The sequence below is a fragment of the Perissodus microlepis genome, chromosome 19, assembly GCF_051167445.1.
Source record: "Perissodus microlepis isolate ML-2025 ecotype Zambia chromosome 19, ASM5116744v1, whole genome shotgun sequence".
NCBI lineage: Eukaryota > Metazoa > Chordata > Actinopteri > Cichliformes > Cichlidae > Perissodus > Perissodus microlepis.
This window is the reverse complement of record NC_140479.1, coordinates 9,246,337-9,266,659: the sequence shown is the minus strand read 5'-3', so window position 1 is coordinate 9,266,659 and position 20,323 is coordinate 9,246,337. Positions and strand designations below refer to the sequence as shown.

The 20,323-nt window shown below is 44.8% G+C and overlaps 1 protein-coding gene across 2 annotated transcripts in view; it reads right to left on the bottom strand.

Annotated features, from left to right (window-relative positions):
* Positions 1-938: 938 nt before the first annotated feature.
* Positions 939-20,323, bottom strand: part of prkd3 (protein kinase D3) — a 39,816-nt gene continuing 20,431 nt past the window's right edge. The window contains exons 3-19 of one of the 2 annotated variants that reach the window (XM_084914272.1): positions 18,279-18,417; positions 14,261-14,392; positions 13,574-13,731; positions 12,493-12,688; positions 12,331-12,408; positions 12,067-12,253; positions 11,105-11,228; positions 10,824-10,901; positions 7,991-8,267; positions 6,856-6,908; positions 6,395-6,467; positions 6,201-6,307; positions 5,930-6,091; positions 5,028-5,126; positions 4,670-4,937; positions 4,196-4,281; positions 939-3,719 (exon numbers count right to left, since the gene is read on the bottom strand). In XM_084914272.1, the coding sequence (XP_084770398.1) occupies positions 3,546-3,719; positions 4,196-4,281; positions 4,670-4,937; positions 5,028-5,126; positions 5,930-6,091; positions 6,201-6,307; positions 6,395-6,467; positions 6,856-6,908; positions 7,991-8,267; positions 10,824-10,901; positions 11,105-11,228; positions 12,067-12,253; positions 12,331-12,408; positions 12,493-12,688; positions 13,574-13,731; positions 14,261-14,392; positions 18,279-18,417 (2,391 nt within the window). In that variant the 3' untranslated portion in view covers positions 939-3,545. The remainder of the gene's footprint in view (positions 3,720-4,195; positions 4,282-4,669; positions 4,938-5,027; positions 5,127-5,929; positions 6,092-6,200; positions 6,308-6,394; positions 6,468-6,855; positions 6,909-7,990; positions 8,268-10,823; positions 10,902-11,104; positions 11,229-12,066; positions 12,254-12,330; positions 12,409-12,492; positions 12,689-13,573; positions 13,732-14,260; positions 14,393-18,278; positions 18,418-20,323) is intronic. The other variant, XM_084914273.1, reaches the window with a different exon arrangement.

Genomic DNA, 20,323 nt, shown 5'->3' with positions numbered 1-20,323 from the left:
AAATGTGTTTAGATAAGAGCAAAGGTTTGCTGGTGCTGCATGGGGCCATGACAGGTTAAAGGAACACATGAATGACTGAAACCTTTACACCTCTGGGCAACCAGACGAGGGAGACATTGCCTGTTTTTTGCCTGATTCTTCTTACGCTGTATCCTCTAATTTAACGAAGACGAGCTACACTTTATTATGAGGTACGGTATGCCGTTTGAAAGAGAATAGATTTAAACAGTCCTGTTGTATTTGGGCCTGTTCAGCATATCAGAGCCTCTGTGTCCCCCCCACTCAGAGGTTAATGGGGTCATAAGGACTGCAAAGAAAGTGCACATCTTGAAAGCATTCATACTAATAGATAGAGGTGAGCAGTATCATGTATCCTTAGAGAGAGAGGAAAAAAGAGCTGCAGCAGGGATAGTTGTGATTACTTCACAGTCTATATCCAGTGAAGGAAACTTCAAACACTTTTCTAAATTATTGACAGCTGTCTGTTCCCTGTAGCAGTTTATTGTGGGCCTACCTTACAATAGGCCCATCCATTACACTGGAGCTGATACTCGAAGGGATCTGTGATAGCTTTCATCCCGAGTGTTTTCAGAGTTTTCCACAACCCCCTTCCTCACTACCGCCCTCTTTAACTATGTCATTACTCTCTTGTGGCGAGTGGCTGGCTCAGTAAACTGCTCGGTGTGGTGCAACAATCACATCCAGCTGCTGTGAACGGGATCCGACATGTGAAAGCACGACGCGTACGCACGCGCACACTCGCACATCTTGATGAATCACACAGAAAACTACGAGCCACTGCTGCCTCTGCGCACACATCCAAAGCCCGTCTTTATCTTTTATTGCACCTGGAGCCGTGTTCTCCAGACAGCAGGTATATAACATAATACACCGCTAAAGAAAGCAGTGTGAACAGAGAGGATTTCAGAAATTTACCAAATGTTTCATTTAGGTTTTTTTTATTTCATTGGTATGTACTGAAATATACAAAACACTGACACCTGCCAATCCAGCGGCAACAAAGACAGAGAAAGGAAACTGGAACATACTCCCAAACACACCGACGGAGCAAATATAAACTCGCTCCCGTGTGAAATGATCGGACAACATAATGAACGTGGAACTCCTGATATTTTGTTCTGTTTAAAAGCCAGTTTCGCCCACGTTGGTGATGAAACATTTCAGATAGCTGGGTTGAGGTCGAATAGTCATTTTTTTCAAGGAGGGTGTGATAAGTGTTGGTTGAATTCTCTGCTGAGGAACGGTGACGTTTAGGACACACGCTGACCTTCTTTTAAGAAATGTGGGGACACGGCGGCTTCCCATAATTCAAAGCGTTGCATCATTAGATCAAAAATCATCTTATGCCATAACATCCTAATATGTTTATATGTTTTGAACCTTTAAGAATATATTTTTTTAACGTGAGTTTGAAGCGTTTGTTGAAAATAAAGACTAAAATTATTAACTGTGCATCATCAGACTGAGCTTTACTGCTTTCACAGCTGAAGACGGCTCAGGTAAACTGGAACATCTGTTTAGTTTGAAGAACAAATAAAAAAAGAACAGGACGAGTAACTGTTCTCAACGTGACAAACGTGTTTTTCACTGCGATGTTTAACTGCGATGGGTAACATCCTTTTTTTAAATATTATATATTGTTGTCAGGGGCATTTGGCCCTGGTAGGGTCTCCCAAGGCAAATAGGTTCTTGGTAAGAGCACAGATTTACATTTACCCCTATGAAACAAACATCATGGGACCAGAGCTCAGGCCTGAGCCCATGGGGTCTGGCCGTGTACTTGCCGCCCTGTGAACCTACCGCCCGAAGGAGGCGCCACAGGGTCGATCTCTGGTTGCTGAAACGGCAGACTGACGTGGTAGCAGCAATGATGAGGACGCTGTACCAATCTGCTGTAACGAAGAGAAATCTGAGTGTAAAAGTGAAGCTGTTGATTACGTTTCCTACGCTCACCCATGGCCACGAGCTGGGTAAGAATGAGATCGCAGATACAAATGGCAGAAATGAGCTTCCTCCAAAGGGAGGCTGTACTCTCCCTGAGATGGGTGAGGAGTTTGGTCATTCAGGAGCTAGTTGGGTGGTTTGTGCTTCTAACTAAGATGTTTTCTTGGTGCCTACTAGAAGAGGTGTTTTGGGCACACTGGAGGAAATGTATCTCTCAGCTGGCTTTGGCATGTCTCAGCCCTTACAGCAGCTTGCTGGTGACAGAGAGGTCTGGGCTCTCCTTAGACTGCCCCCCACAACCCAAACTCAGAACAGGAGCAGCCAGTGGGCGGATGGATGGAAAGATTGCTGCTTTTTATCAAATTTTCCATGTTTATACAGCCAGCATAAAAGCAAAGGGTGAACTTGATCTTAATCAACATTACTCATCATCGAGTGCTACACAGCCTAGTGTGGATGCACCAGGTTCTCTGTGAATTCTCACCTTTCCTTCACCTTGTGATGTTTTCCTAGAGAAACAAGAACATAGGACATGACTTTTTTGACTATTCGACCGCAACCCCGGAGAACATCAAAGAACACGTCCCAGCACTGGAGCGCTTCAACGGTCACATTCAAGAAAACAGTGAAAGTACAAAAATGCGATGCCGAACAAAAGAGTCCGTTCCTTGTTGTATTGCATTCAACTACACTTCAGGGTTACGGCCTTCACAAAAGATTCACAAAGTCAAAAAAGGAAAACAGTTGAAAGGAAATGTTGTAACATATTTGGTCAGGGTTTGTTGGTTTCTCTCTCCGAGAGCAAGCCGATAAAACTTGCACACTACTAGCTGCCATGAACAGATCACACTCTGAACACACGTAGGTTAAAAACACCTGCTGGGATCTGAGACAAAGGAGCTAATACTGCGTGACACCGTTTCTAACTTTGAATATTGACGGGAAATGTAAAAACAGTTTGCATTCTGTAGCAGTGAATAGTGTTTTCTATTCAGTTGCTATGGAAATTAGTAATATAGTGCAAAAACCTACCACAATTACTAAAATACATTAAAAAACCCAGACAAATCTGCGTGATAGTTCCAGTTTCATGCCACAGGACAGTCTCACAAACAGTTTAGAAATGAGAACAAACTCGTGTGTTTAATTCTCAGGCTGTAAATCCCTTGCGAAAAGTGCCCTTTAATCCCGACGTAAGCGCTTCACGCGACTCCTCTCTTACATCACGAGCACGGCCTTCATCCAGAACTATGCGTGTTCATAAACATTGTTCTGCTAGTCCTTAAAAAATGAACCAAGATTGAACAAATTCATGGAATGTTTTCGTATTATTATACACAAAGGAAGAGGGAGCACTCGCCTCCTGTGACAGTGTCTTAATGCGTTTCTGTGACGCGCATCTCCGCCTGCTTGTAGCGGTGCTTCACACTACAACCTCTGCTGGGTTTTCCCACTTTTCCAGCCTCTCCACCCGACTGGCTTATCTCTGTTTCAAGAGTTCTGGAGGGAAAACCTGCCACTTTCAAAGCTTCATGAAAAACTCTGTGAGATACATGTGGTGTAGCAAGTCTCCCGCTCCACTAGGGGTCCTCTTCCATGTCGTCCAGGTTGGGAGCCATGATAAAATGTTTAGGGTAAACAAGACTGTGCTCGTCCGCGTACTCCTCCCACCGCGCGTCGTCGCTCTCGTGGGTGATGTAGCGCTCGCCTCGCCGCGTCTCAAACTCCCTCAGGTCCAACCACGTCTGGTAGTCCTGACCAAAACAGACACGAAAGTCCTGTCAGTAAATTTGGCTCATTGTGGAGAAGCGGCCCTCACATAAACTGATTCAGAGGTAAATCTGCATTCAGCTCGCAGCATTTATACACAGTTTTCACTTCCTTTACTTTTCGGGCTTCGCGGTCCAGTTCTTGGCCACATAAGCCAAACGCTGTTATTGTCAAAATAAACTGGGTCACTCAGATTGACACAGTGTACTGATGTGCAGGGACAGCGCTGTTGTGGTTGTTTGACTTCTAGTTCACCACCAGGAAGTTTAATGGTGACATAACCACAAGTGGGCGGAACCTTTAACTCTATTTCATGTTTTCCATGTTCTGACTATTAATGTTCACACAAGTCATCTGTAGATTATTTTCAATGAAGGGAATTGATGACTTGACAGAATTATGACTCCGAGAATTAGCTCGAATTGCAATTTAAAGAGAGGAAAAAGCAAATGAGTCATACCTGTAACCAGGGATGGCTGAGACACTTGTCCACGCTGTACCTCTTTCTCATTTTGACTTGGAGGAGATTGTTGATCAGATCTGTGGCTGCGGAGGAATTAAGAGTACAAGAAGTGTAAGTGAACAAGATAAGTCAGAGGTGGTTTTGAATTAAAGGGAACAAGACCTGCAAAAAGATAAATCTATCAATATATATATTCAGTGTTTTTACCGCGTAATATTCTATATACAGTGAGTGGGAGGAGGTGCAACTTGGGCAGTTGGGGAGATTTGAAAGTGATTCATTTCAACCACAGACATAAAAAAGCTGATATAAAGTTCAGATGACCCAGACGTGTGGGTGGGGAGGAGCTACATGTGTGAATATCATTTAAGTTACAGGTGCAGCAGGCCGCCAACGGCTCACAGACGAGAAGGTCAGATCAGATCAAACATTTCTGAAAGCAAACAAACAAGTAGCTCTTTGTCTTCATACCCTCTGCAGAGATGTCCTTCCAGGGCGTAGGAGGGTACATGAAGGCCGCATTCTGGATCTGATCATTAATGTCCTCGTCCTCGTTAAACGGGAACGTGCCGCTCAAGCTGACGTACACGATCACTCCCACTGACCACATGTCTAAGGAGCGGTTGTAGCCTTTGCTGCGCAGCACTTCTGGAGCGAGGTAAGCCGGAGTTCCTACCACCGACCGCCGGAACGACTTCTCCCCAATGATACGCGCAAAGCCAAAATCACACAGCTTCACCTGGAGAAGAAAAGCGGCGTGGTTAACGTACACACGCATGCGGACACACAGCTCCACACATGCAAAACGCATAAATATATATGCTCTCACCTGAGGGAAAGGCTCTGCAGAGGCCAGCAGTACATTCTCAGGCTTCAAGTCACAGTGAACAATGTTTTTGAAGTGCAGATGTCTCAAGGCCACAAGGATCTGTTGCAAACACACAAGTCCCATAAGCACAGATTCAGCTAAAAAGATCAAAACACTGTAAAGTCTGTAAACCGTACGCTATGAACAGAGTGCTGTTTGTGTAATGTATGGAGGAGACGCTATGGTGCCGCCATGTGGAAAAATAGTAGCAATATAAACCTACTAATGCCCTTAAATACTTGCATCTTTACCAGCACTGCCATATAAGGGACACATGATCTCATCTCATCGTCTCATCTATATTCACAAGGCCTATTGTAAGTGAGCGCTGCACGCATGTCTGCCCGTGGCCCTGCCCCAAGACCACAGAGAGCCTGGCTCGCCAATCCTGACCCTGGCTTTAGCAGAGGCCCTCCTGGCCACATCTGAGCCGAGCCTGCCGCAGCTAATGGGGTTGTTGTTAATGGCCCCGCTCCCGTTTGCTACCCGAGATCCACGGAGCCTGCTGCTCCTCTAATCAGGCCACAGAGCCACCAGTATACTGAAGGCTGTAATCCACAGCCAGGGAGGAGGCCGTGATGCCATACAGACCAAATCCCATAAACAATTCCCTCCAATCAGCTCACCACAAGAATAAACAGGCCCCAGAGCTGGAGCACAGACCCATTACACCCCCAAAATAGGGCACAGAGAGAGAAGGGAAGGAAGACACAGCACTAAGAGGACTAAGAGGATGAAACATGCAGCAAAGCTGCTCGATTCTCAGTGACTGTCATTATCTGACTATTTCAGTGTTGGGACAGAATCTTGATTTGAGAACCGAGGGGTGAAAGGGCAGAGAGCCGTGTTTCAGCGGTGCAGACCTGCGTCACGAGGAACTTGGTGATTCGTTCAGGCAGTTTGCTCTTCTCGCTCGACAGGATCATCTCCAGCATGTCGCCGTGCAGCTTCTCCATGACGACAAACACCCGCTCAGGCGTCTCAAACATGCACTCCAAGTTAACGATACCCGGGTGATGCAGATTCTACAGAGAAACAGATCAAAGGCTTCAAACGAGGAATACGCTAAGAGTAAATGTAAACCAGTGACAAATGTAATGAGTGGATTTTCTCTTAACTGTTATCAGTGATTACCTGTAATATGGCGACCTCATTCCGCAGCTGACTCTCCTGCTTGGTAGGAAATTTCATCTTATCAATAACCTTGATGGCCACATCTCTGCCGCTCTTTCTGTGTTTGCCTGTGTTTGCCAAACAGGAAAAAAACATCAATTCACAGCACAGACACTGAATATAAAATGTTCCTTTTAACTAAAGCACAAACATACCTCCATACACAATGCCAAACTGGCCCGATCCCAGCACTTCATCAGAGAATATTTGGTACACCGAGGCAATATCCTACACGGGCATAATTTACACCGTTAATTTTCCTCTGCTTGTGGAAACATTCAAGTGAACTTTCCATGCTGAAACAGTTACATCATCTTTGGTTTTGGCAACACTGCTGCCCTTCCAAAATGTTTTTCAGGTATTGCCAAATATGCAACTTTCACTAAATGCAGAAGTGGAACTGAGACGAAAACTCCGTGACCAAAAAATGAGTCTGCAGCTTCCCCATTTCTGCAGCGTAAAAGCTTCCACTGGATGTTTCGGCGACAGGCGCACTAGGATACCGTTTCTGATCTAACCACAGCAACTATTTTAATAGCATATGAATGCATAAATTTGCGAGCTGTGCTGGGAAATTGTGCAACAGCATCTAAGAGAAAAAAGAAGCTCCACTTACCACATTCTCCTGGACCTGGCAGTTGGACACAGATATGCTAATAGACAGCTCTTCTACAGAGGGAAACACATGATATTTCCACATTTAACAAGTAACACAACATCACTCTGCCAATGCACAGAGCAGACACTAAATTCTTAAGCAACTGTAATCAGAGCTTGCTCAGATACCAGTATTTCTACTTTTCTAAAACTTGCAATCTTATCACAGCTGCACGCAATAACTCACAGCCCCACATAATGAAGCATTTTATTACACAATGAATTGGCTATAAAATTGATCTGGAAAGCTATCTGTGACTGAATGCTGAAAGTATGCAATGCATTTCAAAACTGGGGATTCAGACAGCCGCAGAAACTAATTCTGCATACTAGGCATTGGACAGAAAGCCGGAGATAAAAGCCAGCAGAAAACTTTCTGTGAGGTAATGCTCGACACACAAAGATGGAATTTCACTCTCAGACAATGCTTTGATTTTTCAATTAACAGAGACAAACACATACATCACGCTGTCATCTGCACATTAAACGTTTCATCTACTGATAGTAAAGTGCGGCTTAGTTCATTAGTAAATGAATTCACATCTATGTAGTGAGTTTGAGTTATCTTATCAGGTTGGCTTCTAGCGTCTTTTCTCAGGTTTTCTCATGTCACGCTCGTTATCAGTTAACCTCAAACTGTGCACATTTCTCATTTCTCTCTCTTTTTTCGACGACTGGGAGATATTATCGCTGCCCTGACCATCAAAAGCTCAGTTTCCATACAGTCATGTCACTTCACTACTTACACTACTGTCATCCCCAAACAGTGACTTCACAGCCCTACTTCCTTTGGCCTACAGACCCCGAGTCAGGGCTTTCCCAGGCTAGCAAAAGTTAACCGAGGACATCAACTTTAAGGTCATCAAAGTAGTTTAAAAATCGCCTACAACGGGGCACAGAGAGCCTTTTTCTTTCTATATGAGCAAACAGTTCTCGTTTGTCACGGCCGCAACAGGTAACAAGCCTGCTTCATGCGCTAACCAAAGACACATGCAAGCTGATTTCATTCCTACAAACACAAGATAAAAGTTTTTCATCCGGAGACATATCAGCAGCATTTTTAGCACAAGAAAGTTCTGATAAATTCTACTTACTGTGATCTTTGCCTTGGCCGGCAGCACTGGCTACACTGGGCTGAGGCGTGACGGGCATCAGGGCCTGTCTGATGGCCTTCTCCCAGCCTTGAGCCACCTCCATGCCGACTCCAGAGGCGGCCAGAGCAGGGCTGTGGTAGTGACTGCCGTTGTTCTCCCCTACATAGTAGACCATGGTGGCTGTGATGATCTCAAAGCAGTGAGGGTTGCTGCCCTGAGCCAGATTGCTGTAGTCTCTGCACTGCTCTACCTGGAGGATCTCAGACAGAGGGATTTCCTGTGGAAGCAGCGAAGGAGAACTGATAAGAAAAGCAGACGAAACATAAAAGAGCACAATCTGCATTTCTCAATGAAAGCTCAAGCAAGAATCGGAGTCTTCTTTTCTGTCTTTCTTAATGTTTCAGCCAATAAACAATTTATGCAAGTCCAAAAGCACATGAACTTCTGAAGGAACCAAAACAAACAGATACACTTCCCCTCCACACAGTGCTGCACATATAAAGTGCTGGGATGGAGTGGTGGAGAAATAAAAATCTCCTATAGCCGATGCTGGCTGTAAACTAGAAGAATATGAAAAAATACTTTCTTAGATCAAAAACTTATCATGCTACTAAATGAGCAAATCCACAATTAAGCAATGATACACAAAAGGTAATGACAGAGGAAGTAACACTCACACACACGCCGCACTCAGTCGTCCCCGCTCTAACTTTCTGCCTTCCTCTTCGCTTGACTTGTGAGCACAAACAGAAAGTGGAGCCAGACTACACTTCAAAAGTCCCCCCCTCGCCCGTCTAACTCACTGTCAAATCAAAGGTGGGAGGGAGGGCTGAAATTACAAATACAGACAATTTCCAACCAATGGGGGCTCAAAGAGGCGCACGCCGTCTGCTCTGCGTGGCTCACCACACAGTATCAGATGAAGTGCTTGTGGTTAGCAGGGCCTGGTCACGTGAGCGCGCTCTGCGGCGGCTCAAGCGGTTCCCTGATTACAAGGCAGGGCCAGCAAGAGGCCCCATCTGAGCACGAGGCGCTGGCGCTACCACTAGCCACCAAGACAAAAGACCAAGCAACTACCGTTCCTCCACGGGGTCGTTTGTGAGTGGGCGTGTGTGATACTGTGACAGGGAGAAGCCCCCTCACCCCATGAAAGCTTCTTCAGAGAAAGCCACAAGTACAGGGGTCTCATCTTCAAACGAGGAGCTGTTATGGCTTCCAAATGGCGAAAATGGCTGCCATGCCTGGCGAGCGAGCCACCACGCGACCACCACTAATCAGATTGGAGGTATAAAGAAAAGGGGAGTGGGGAGGACGACGGCCACACACTGATGAGCAGCAGGCTAGAAACTGGGGAGGAATGAAAGGAAAGAGCTCGAGGCAGACGGCTTTCCGGATACCAGCGGAGCTCATGGAGAAGCAGTGGTTTCGGTAGAAGACCCCCTCCCCCCAAAATACTACAGGAAATAATTTCATGTTATCTGTCCCAGATAAAAATCCTCTGCTCTGAAGCAAGAGGCAAAGACCAAACTTTGGAGCATAAAAAGGAGATTTACAGCAAGCCTTCAATTAGCCTCCTGAAGCTTTTAAACATAGCTGAGTGCCAAGTTGATAATAAAGAACCACATAAAGCTGCCCTGTAAACACACCCGAGGAGTCGGTCCCCGCTGAGGTTTCCTCTCCGAGGATTTAGTGGCCGGGGACGCAGGGTGTGACAGAATAATTGGGAGAGAAGGGGGAAGGAATACAGTTTTTCCAAAACTTGCTTCACAACAAATGTGGACGGAGAAAAAACAAAAAGAAGGCAGGCAGGACAATAAGCAGAGCTGTGAGCGAGACCACCTGTTTGAGACTCGCTCAACCGAAGTGGAAACTCTGCCGCATCCTACTCAGCGCCCTGTTGCAACATACCTCTGACCACAATTCGAAGAGGTGTTAAAGTCTCAAAACGCACAAAGCGAGAAGAACAATAAGATAATTACACACTCCATCCTACACAGCACACACAACACACATGTGGAAGTCTTTACCTTGCAGCCTGTACTTCCCTCCCCCAGGCCTCACTGTGTAATTACTGTGCTATTAAGCCCCTGTGGCGGCATAATGACTGACTACGGCGCTGCCACCGAGAGGGAAGTGTCACACATAGTCTCCTCAACTCCATTTACACGTTTAAATCTTCACATTTCACTCAAAGCAAACACTGAGGATTAGAAAAAGAATCAAAGCCAGCATTCAACAGCTCGCAGCGTGACTTTTTAGAAATGTTTTCCCTTCCCTAAAATAAGAGCTAATCAAAACTCTTTTGTGTGACAGACGCAGTCTGAATGCTGACATTTCCTTCAAAACCCCATTTAAATGTCCCATCTCTGCTGCTAGTGATACTGAGGATGATGAAACGCAGAAACTCTGAGACGGCGACCCTTTCACTTCACGCAGCGAAGAGACCAGGCGGCATTGTGAAAAACCACAGGGGGAATTTCAGTGGGACGAAGTGACCACAGGGTAGTTTACAGTTGTGAAGCGGCAGCCTTCAGCTGAGTCACGCGGCTGCCACTGGGTAGATTTTATTTACATATCACTCATAAGCATGACAGACAGCCTTTATACCTGAATATGAAAACAGATCTTTCCTAAATGACACGTTTGAATCATAAGACAGTAGAGCTGGTGAATTCTGTCTAAGCACTGTGGGGATTTTCATGATATAACTCTGCACAGACTGGACGCTGCATCTGCTTTTCTGATATTCTTATGAATAATAGTTCGTCGCACCAGATCGAGCTGAAGCCGTGGTTTTCCAAGAACACGGCACAAATAATAGTTTTAATCTTACTTTGTAGAACTTGGCTCCGGTGTCGTTCTGGAAGAGACTCAGGCTTTTGCTGTCCAGCCTCCAGTAATGCCTCTTCCGCTGTTAAATGGAAACCCCGAGTTAGTCCTAGTGGCACAATATGGACCACCTACCAATATTACGGAAGTTCAAAATTTTATTTCACAAGGAAAATACCCTGTGTGCTGATTTCAGCACATGTGAACAGTTTCCCCAGCATACATTTAGGGCAGAGCCGTTTCAGGCTAAGATCCTCTGTTGGGCTTTGGGGTTATCGGTCTTACCAGGTTGTCCCTGCTCGTGTAATGAACCATCCAGCCCTCCTTCACCACCGTGGAGCTCCGCCTCTTGGTGTGTTTGATGGACTGGACCACCCGCATCAGAGGGATGTTGGTGCTAGTGGAGGGGCTGCAAACATAAAAGGAGGTTTTTTTATTTAGTGATGATTATCACAATAACCGGAACTCTCTTAGAGTTATGATTTCATTAACGAAACACTATTCAGAGCACAGCAGGTAATTCCTGAGACATCCCTCATACGAAGTGAAGCGCTTTTTTTATGTTTTACGTAACACTGTTGGAAACATCAGACTCTGCTGCTGCAGCTGGAGAATAAACAGAGGAGTTGGAGCGTTAGACCTAGTAGTTAAAAAATAACCCCAAATTCCCCAGTTTAGATCAGAGTAGCAACCTTGAATGTCTTCCCCTCCTCTTCTTGTTTCTGATCCCTTTTTACTCAACTGTTCGATTACAGTAGAACAAAAATACAAAAATAACATCAGAAACCAGGACTGGGTAGTTTGCATGAACTCTGACATTCATCCCACATCAGCTGATAGATTAGCCACCTGATTGGCCAATCCACCCTAGCGCTTCTTTTTAATCCCATGTCTGACTTGTCTTCTAGGAATAATCCTTGAAGCTCTTTTCTGAACTGAGCGGTGTCTGTTCTATGTAAGGACTGCCTAGAGAACAAAGAAGTTAGTGAGGCTGATTTCTATCCCTTGAAAAAACCCACAAACTATCCTAACGGTCCCCAAACAACAACTTTACTGACATGAACTCAGGTGGCAAAACTGGTCAGCGTACAGGTGAGGTCGCCAGATGTCGTGTTTATGAAGGAAAGAGTTAAGCAGTCGTCCTTGTCCCTGGTGTCACTGGTGCCTCTTAGTCTCCATGGAACATCAAATGTAAACGACTGCAGTTTTGGGCTACAGCTGGCCTGGATTAACCAGTATGTTCATACCTAATAGTCTTGATGGGCTCTTCATCCTTCTCCCTGTCCAGCAACGGCGAGTCCATTTCAAACATCCTCTCATCCGGAGTGGATGGTTCATCTGGATCATCCATCCCTCTGCCACAATCCATATAATTACTGTCTACCTCCATTGTATCCATGGTAGTGTCTGAGTCCGGCCCAGGGCTCGCTGGCTCTGCACAAGAACTTTTATTAGAATTACAAATATGAGAAATAAACAACTGTCAGTTTGAAAGATGATGTAGAACTTACCTCCATTGAAGTCCACCTCACCTAAACAGTCTCTTGGTACCTTTGAAGCACAGCGCTTATGGCAGTTGAATCTGCAGTCTAGGAAACAAAATGTTATGATAGTTATGGTAAAGCGCTGCTATTCCACGTCCTCTGTAGCAGAGTCTTCATTGGTCAGCCTACCTTTACACTGCATGCCCTGGCGGAAGAGACCTTTGAGCAGACGCTTGCAGTACTGGCAGATAGTAGGACGAGTGTAGGTGTGAATGGCGAACGTGTGTGGCACCTTAACCCGTGTCTTTTCCATCTTATCCATCCAAATAGGCCGGCCGCTCCAGGACGGGATGCGCTTCCCTGCCTCCTGATGGGACCTCTGCTGCTGGGGTTGGATGGGAAAAGGGGAAGACGGGGGGTATTTGGAAGAATTAAAAACCATATGCAGGAAGGAAGCGAAAGAGGAAAGATAAATAAATAAGATAAAAAACAGAGGTAGAAGAGCCTCAGAGGGAGTATGTGAGTGACAGACAAAGAGAGTGAGTAATGACATGTGAGTAAAAGAAATCAAAGAAAAAAGTGAGTAGTGTCTGCGCTTCTATTGGTCCAAACAGACGATCAGATTTGTCACTCTTGCCACACATTAGAGTTTAGTTGTGATTTTTTGGTGGATAAATGGAGCAGTCTGGAATCTGTCAGGAATGGAGTTTTCTTCACTTTTTGCCAACAAGTGAGCAGATACATAAACTTGGACTTCTATGGACTTTTAATGTCATTAGCATAATTACATTTCCTGGTGACCTTTTGGAGAGACAAAGACAAGAGGGGAATATCTCAGTGTGGGCTTATGCAAAAACGGTTTCGTAAGACCTCGCTGAGGATCTCTCCACAGAGCTCTGTGCAGCACAATTCAATTTTCTGCATCAGTGGTATTCTACAACAGGGCCCAGGAGGTTCACTCGTGGAAAAGAGCCACATTTGATAAGTTTAGAAACATTTAACAGCGGAGACAGAGCCTGTGAGCTGCATGTGGATTGCCCGCCACACATACTTGCTCCGAATATGTCTCTCTTCCTGCTTCTCTCTCATTTGTTTCATTTTTTCCATTTAAGACAAAGCTTCAGTGAGTTCATTTTACATATGGATAAAACGGTAATCCTCACATTTTCCCTTCTGTTCAGAGAATTCGCAGCTACTAAAATTCCTCTACGCTGCTCTTTTTCTATCCGAGCACCTTCATCCAGTCACACTCACAGCAATCCGAGCTTACCTCATCCAGGACAACCACTGCATTCTCAGCAGGTAAAGGTCGGGGGACAGAGAGAGATGGTCCAGGCAGTGAAACATTGGACAGTCGCCTCTTCCTCACACCACTACAGTTATTTGGGATCTTGAAGGCACAGCGCTTGTGGTAGTTTAGCCCACATCCTTAAGAAAGCAAAAAAACAGATCACATTAGTTACCGAAATCATGGAAAGATGACATCATCGTAAGAAATGCAGTGAAGAAACGTCTCATTTTGCAAATCAGCCACAAGATGGTCCTGCTGATAAACAGGCTTAGTACGAGAATTTATGGCCAGGAATGTTTCACAAGTGAATAAATCTTCTCTCTTTAAACTTTATTCGCTGTCAGCGGAGAACTTGACACGAAAACACAAGAACATATTTCAAGTATGATTCAACAATGTGAAAAAATGTAAGGAAAGCGAGCGCGACATGAGTCCACTGGGATCTGAATGTCAAGCATTTCAACGGCTACTGTGCCTGCGCCACATTGTTCTTGTTTGCCTCTATATCTCCCCGATACAGTTACAAGGTCAGATATGTGGTGTGTTTTTGGATCTGTGTTTGAGTGCGGATACGGTAAAAAGGAAGGTGCAGATAAAGGCCAAGTTCTTGGGAATTTGGTACAATTGATCCAAGTGTGAGTGCCACTGTGTGCGCGAGCGTCTAACCTTCACATTTAAGCCCCTGCCGAACGAGACCCCATAGCATCTCGCCACAGTAGTCGCAGAAGGTGGGGGCCTTGTAGGAGTGGACGTAAAGGGCATGGGGTCGGATCTGGAAATCTTCAACTGTGGCTTGAGCTAGAAACAAAAAGCAAACACAAACAGAAAAAGAGGTTGTTTGAGTAAAGACAGAAAATAGAAAAGTTCACAAAGAAACTTCATCATTAAAGATGAAGAATAAATATTTTTGAATACAGTTTTTAATGTAAGTAAGTAGGTGCATGTGAGCTTGCACAGGGAAGATCTACTCTACACGCTCCACTTACTGCACATAAACACGGATGCTATGTCTCACTGCTGCAGTAGAGGGCATCACATCTGCACCACATGAGCGTGATCCAGTGATAGGGCACGCCCATAAGACACCAGAGACGTGCATTTTATTCCTGTTTGTTATTAAGAACCGAATATCAAATCAGCAGAGCCGTGAATATGTCTCTCTTCCTGTTTCTCTCTTATTTGTCTTCATCTTTTCCACATTTCTGTGTCAAATGAGACACAGTGAGTTTGTCGCAACAAGACTTGGCTAATCACGGCTGTGAATCATCAAAGATGTGAAGATGAGTAAGATAAGGCTCATGCTGCCAAATATCCCTGAGTGTGTGACTGTGCCTTCCCTGTTCCTATGCAGTCACTTATGTGGCAGCAGTGACCAACGAGGGGACGGTTAATATTTACTCTTGGGTTAAGCAGCAAATGTGCTAACGCCATTTCATTGTGTTTGCCGATAAAGGCATTTTCAGCTTAAAAAACAAATGTGAAACGTCCTTTGCTTAAAAGCAGCATCTGATATGAGTAAAGACGGGAGGAAACAAAAAGGCAGTTGGTTAAACGAATCCGATCTCTTAATTTGAGCAAAGAATGCAGGACAGGTCAAATGGGAAAGCAAACATTTTGATGTCACTGCTCATAATCCCTGGAATGGAAAATATTTACAGACTTTTGCAGGAATTTTAAAGATCTGAGACAATTCGGGGCCGCTGTTGAGAACTACAGTGGTTGGTGGGGTGATATTGGCAGTTTGGGAAGAAGAGGAGAAAGAGCTCAGCGAGGTCACATGTCGAGAGGCGCGCACAGCTTTCTCGCACAGACACATGAAAGGCAGCATTCATGAGCTTTCTGCACACGCGTCTGCAAAACAACTGGCCACTTCTTAGCAGTCACAGTGTTACGTAATGGTTATCGTGCTAATAAGTATCAAACAACTCCAAACATAAACTTGACACGTTGTTTTTCGGAGCGCTTCTCATGAGCGGCGGGGCTCGCATGAATGTGCTATCTGTTCGCTCGGAGGCACCGAGTTTCCATTCGGAGTCAAAAGTTTCCATCTCACAAAAACAAGTTAGTTATATTTATGACAAGCAGAAGGTGTTGTAAAATATCAATTTCACGTGGCCCGTGGCGGTGAATAAGGGGCTTGTGAAAGTGGGTGGGAATTTAGGAGGAGTGAGAAAGAGAACAAAGGGACACTCGGTCAGGCCAAACCTCAAAACTCATGGGCCGAGATGGCCCGCGCAGCGTCCGCTGCATCTAGGGCCGCCCCGCACATCAGAGCGTGTTTACACTCTGCAGGTCTACTACAATCACTTACTGCAGGAAAAACAAGCCTTTTTCTTTGAGCTCGCAGCCAAGAAAAAGCCACTTCTGCCTGCTTCTTGCAGAGAGGGAGATATTCAGACCGTCCTTCTCCCACAGCCGCACAATCCAAAAACAAGCTCGCTGAGGAAAAACTGAATGGAGACGAGGACGAGAGAGAAACTGCGCGGTGGAAAAAGGTTGTGTTTCACACGCAAAGATCAAGCGTCCGACATGCAAAGCGCCTCTCAAAAAGAAGGTCGCGTTCACAGATTGTGAGATGAAGCATGTGTCCATGTGTAGCAAATCTGAGATCTTCTACAGCCGTTTTCAGCAGGTATATCTCAGGTTATAAATCGCCTGGCTCCACTGTTGGCGCTAACACCTGCAGACGGATTTGTTCAGGTAGGGGGGGGGATTAGAACGAGAGAAAGCGGGGAGGGAATTGCGAGCCACAGAGACTGACACAAAAGAGAGCACAAGACAAACACAGACAGAAACAAAAAGAAGGAAGTTCTCCAGTCTTTAGTCTACATTCCTCAGCCTGAAGTATCCTCACATCCTGAAACTATACAATCATCCCCTGACTAAATCCCTGCAAACAATACTGTCAGCCCAGGAGAGAGGGGGGAACTCAGCACAGGTGGTGTCAGGTGCTTCCCAGTGGAGGCAGATGGAGCAGCAGCACAGATTGGAGCAGAACAGATATCCTAAGCCATTTGTTGGTCTCAGCACTGCAGAGGAAGCCGGCTCATTCATCGCAGGAAATAACAAAGAAAAACCGAGCACCTGTGTAGTTTTACAAAGGTGGAAAATTATGGAAAGAAAAAACTCAAACGTCACACAGAAAGCAAGTGTTTGAGAGGACTGTCTGCTTGTATTCGTTCACTAATGACAAAAAATTGCTCAAGACTAATATTTATTTTGGGAGAGCACAGAGGACGCTCACAACAAGCATCTCAGTCCCAACGGGACCCCCGAACAAGACACAAAAGACCGTGTTTATGAAGGTGTGGCAACGACGACTGGGCCCAAAATTTTTAAAAAAAATAAGCTGACTCGAATACTTGAAGCGTATTACTTTCAGACCATTGTTTAGACTTTGCAAACACATGGTTTATACTGCTCGGAGGAGTTTTATATTCATTTTTCTCCTGTTTTGGAAGTCTAGAAGTCTAAAACAGCAGCAACGCTGTGCCAGCAAACACACTGCACTGTATCACAGTTTGTATATAAGAAAAGACTGAACAAAAACTGGGCAAATTGGAGGAAGTGCGCTGCCAGATTTAGAAGAATTTGGTTTATAGTATAATCCTCTGAATACATGAACAAGTCTGCTGCTGGGTTTATATTAGGGGAGTCACTGCAGGTAAATGGGTCACAACTTCCAACATAAACCAGCAGTTTATCACGTATGCTAAGACAATCATCCGTCCTATTAAAACCACTCTATACGCTGATGTCTAAGCTGCAAACAAGACACGTTTAGATGTTTTCCCAGAACAGAAATATGAACACTGGATGAAGCCAAGCTCAAAAATTTTTGTTTCCTTTGTTGAATTTAAGATTTAAAAAATCTCATTTTATCACTCATAAATAAAAAATGATATCAAAAGCCAGGAAAAATAGTTTCCACCATGTTTTTAGGAACAGAATGTTCAGTGAATCCGTCTCTGAATAAAAGGTCTACAAACCCGTCAAAATCCCGAGAATATAAACAGAAATAACGCTGCGGAGCTTGGATGGATGTGAGATATCTGCCTTGGATAATGAGCCTCCGTATTTAGAGTTATGAGCTGTAAAATTACACACATTTTTTCTTAAAAGCAGTATTTAAGGTAAAAAAAAATGTAAGTAACAGATAGCATCATCGTATTAAGGCTAAATACGATCACTAAATATGCAAATCAGGCACAAGCTCAATAACTATACATTAATTCTGCATAGACACCGAACAGAAGAAGTGCAGTAAAATAATTATGTTTGAGGGCAGAAGACATGTTGTGGAAAGAAGACGGTCCAGTCATCGAATAACTGATCTGTGCTTTTGCATGAAAAAACTGTGTTTGCATAAAGTCATCATCAGTGGCTCAAACTGTAACACTCTTTGTGTCTGCAGCTGCATTTAATTAAAATCAGTCCGCATGTAGCTCTCACCTGAATGTGGCCGTAAGCTAAACTATCTGGATAACTAATCTGAACTGGGAAGTTTTATTTTCTACTCTTCAACAGCGCAGCTCAAGAATGTCTTTTTTCCTTTACAAATATGCCAACTAACATTTCACTTAATGCTATTTTGACCTCTTAAATTAGAGGATGGAAAATGTGCATACACTGTACAAACACATTTACGGTAAGGTGAGAAATGACATCAGACTGCTTTGCATACCAGAAAGCACCACCTCAATGAGGTCTCCTTCATGGATGTCTTCAGCTGCAGTCAGCCTCTGCAGGATGTTCTCATCGTTTAAGTCGTGGCGGAATAGCAGGATCTTGTCGTACATGCCAAAGAAGCCGCACTCCGGGAACTGGAGAGAAAGGGAGATACAACAAAAAGAAATAAGCAAGTTTAATTGTAGGCATAACGAATACTGGTAAAGTTAAATGTCCCGAGACGCGATGCCCAACACGTGGACATTTATGGTTATGCTCTGCAGTGGCTCAAATCTAATACAGAGCATTTAAAAAGGTATGGATCAGCCAGTTGTCTTGATTCTTTTTCAAGCACACACACTCACATTATGTCATTTCCAGCAGCTTACATCACCGCTTGTGTGCAGTATTGTGAACCCAGTGGCTCAGGAAGAGAGCCCCTTTCCTCCCTCAGAGTAATCGACACTATATACTTGGAATAATTCAGTACAGACTAATTCACGTTTTCCCCACTGTGATCAAAACGAGTGGCTTGCATTTAAATCCGTGTGTTCTGCATTGTGCACTTTGAGTTTTCTGAGTCATCTATTAAGACGAATCGATGACGTGTCTGCTTTAGCTGTTGAAGTGTTGTCAAATCCGCTGGATTTGAGCAGCTTTCTACAAAAAGATGAATCACCTTTATTCAAGCGTGTCTAAAACGCCCAACAGCAGCTATCACCGCTCACAGCGTGTTGACCAAAACAAACCTTGACAAGCTGGTCGTGAACTGCAGCTGAGTGTGCGACATAAAGTCACATGGCCAAGGAAAGGGGCGGGGTAGAGGGTGGGAGAGGTAGACGGGGAGAAGGAGGAGGTAAACATCCTGAGAGGAGTTCAGAAGAATCAGCATACAGGAAGTGCAGCGCCAGTCAATACTGAGTCACTTCCTGTGGTGAGGGCAGCCCATAACCTCTTAGAAAGCCATGTTCTTGTCACAGGGATAGGCCTATAATGAAATTATGTGCGTGTACTATATCCATGTCCCTGCGGCGAAACGGCAGAGTTTGCCCAGTGTTGTCGTGCTGTGGCTCCGCAGCACGTCTGTCGTGTTTAAAAGGAGGAAACGCCATCAAAAGGTCAAATCAAAGTGAAACTTACTGAACATCTACTTGGCAAGGATCTCTCCTCTTTGCTCAGACTTTTCAAAGCTCAAAGGAGAAATGCGCTTTGAATACCAGGAACCTGCGCAGCATACCAACACATCTGCACACCTGACACTGCGGAAAAAGTCCAGCGACCCTCAATGAATTTTCAAAGCTGTCCCTACACGGATTGGGAACTGTGACGCTGTAGTTTAACGCCAAGGCAAGAGCCCAGCCTTGATGCCAAGTAGGTTGGTACTGAAGAATCCACCAGCTGTTTCCCCCTGAACCAGGGTCACATTCAATGGGCCACACAGAACAATGCCACTGTGTCCTGGGAGTACCAGGGGTTGGTACAGTGTCTAGGCACAGGACACATAAGACACCTGGTGGCTTATAACTGCCAAGAAACACAGAGAGAGAGAAAGCGAGACAGATTGATGGCCTGGGGAAATCACGAGTGTATCACATGACTTGTGTCAACTAAGCCAGAAGGATGAAATGCCTAAAGGTAAAAATTTAAATTCTGCAAAGCAACCGATAACCGATGGTGCTTCAGTCAGCAGTGGAATACAGATGCATTGTAATAAAGGAGCTGGACCCCTGCCCCCAACATGCACTCGGAACTCCCACTGTGGAGGGGAACAGTGTCCCCCGGGGGAAATTATACGGCAATGTTTTTTTCCACTGAAAGGCCCAACAGTGGGGTGCTTACAAAAGCATTCGTGCACTTTCAACAGGCTCATTCCAAGAAAAAATTAAATGTCATCTAATAACAAAAAATACTCAAATATGGTAGTGTGCAAAAGTCTTGAACCACCCCTCATTCCCTTTCATTTTCTTATGACATTGGCTGCTTTTTCACCCATTTTCAGTCCATTTTCACAGGAACGTTATGGTTTCCTTGTTAAAGCACCACACAATCATTCGAGCATAA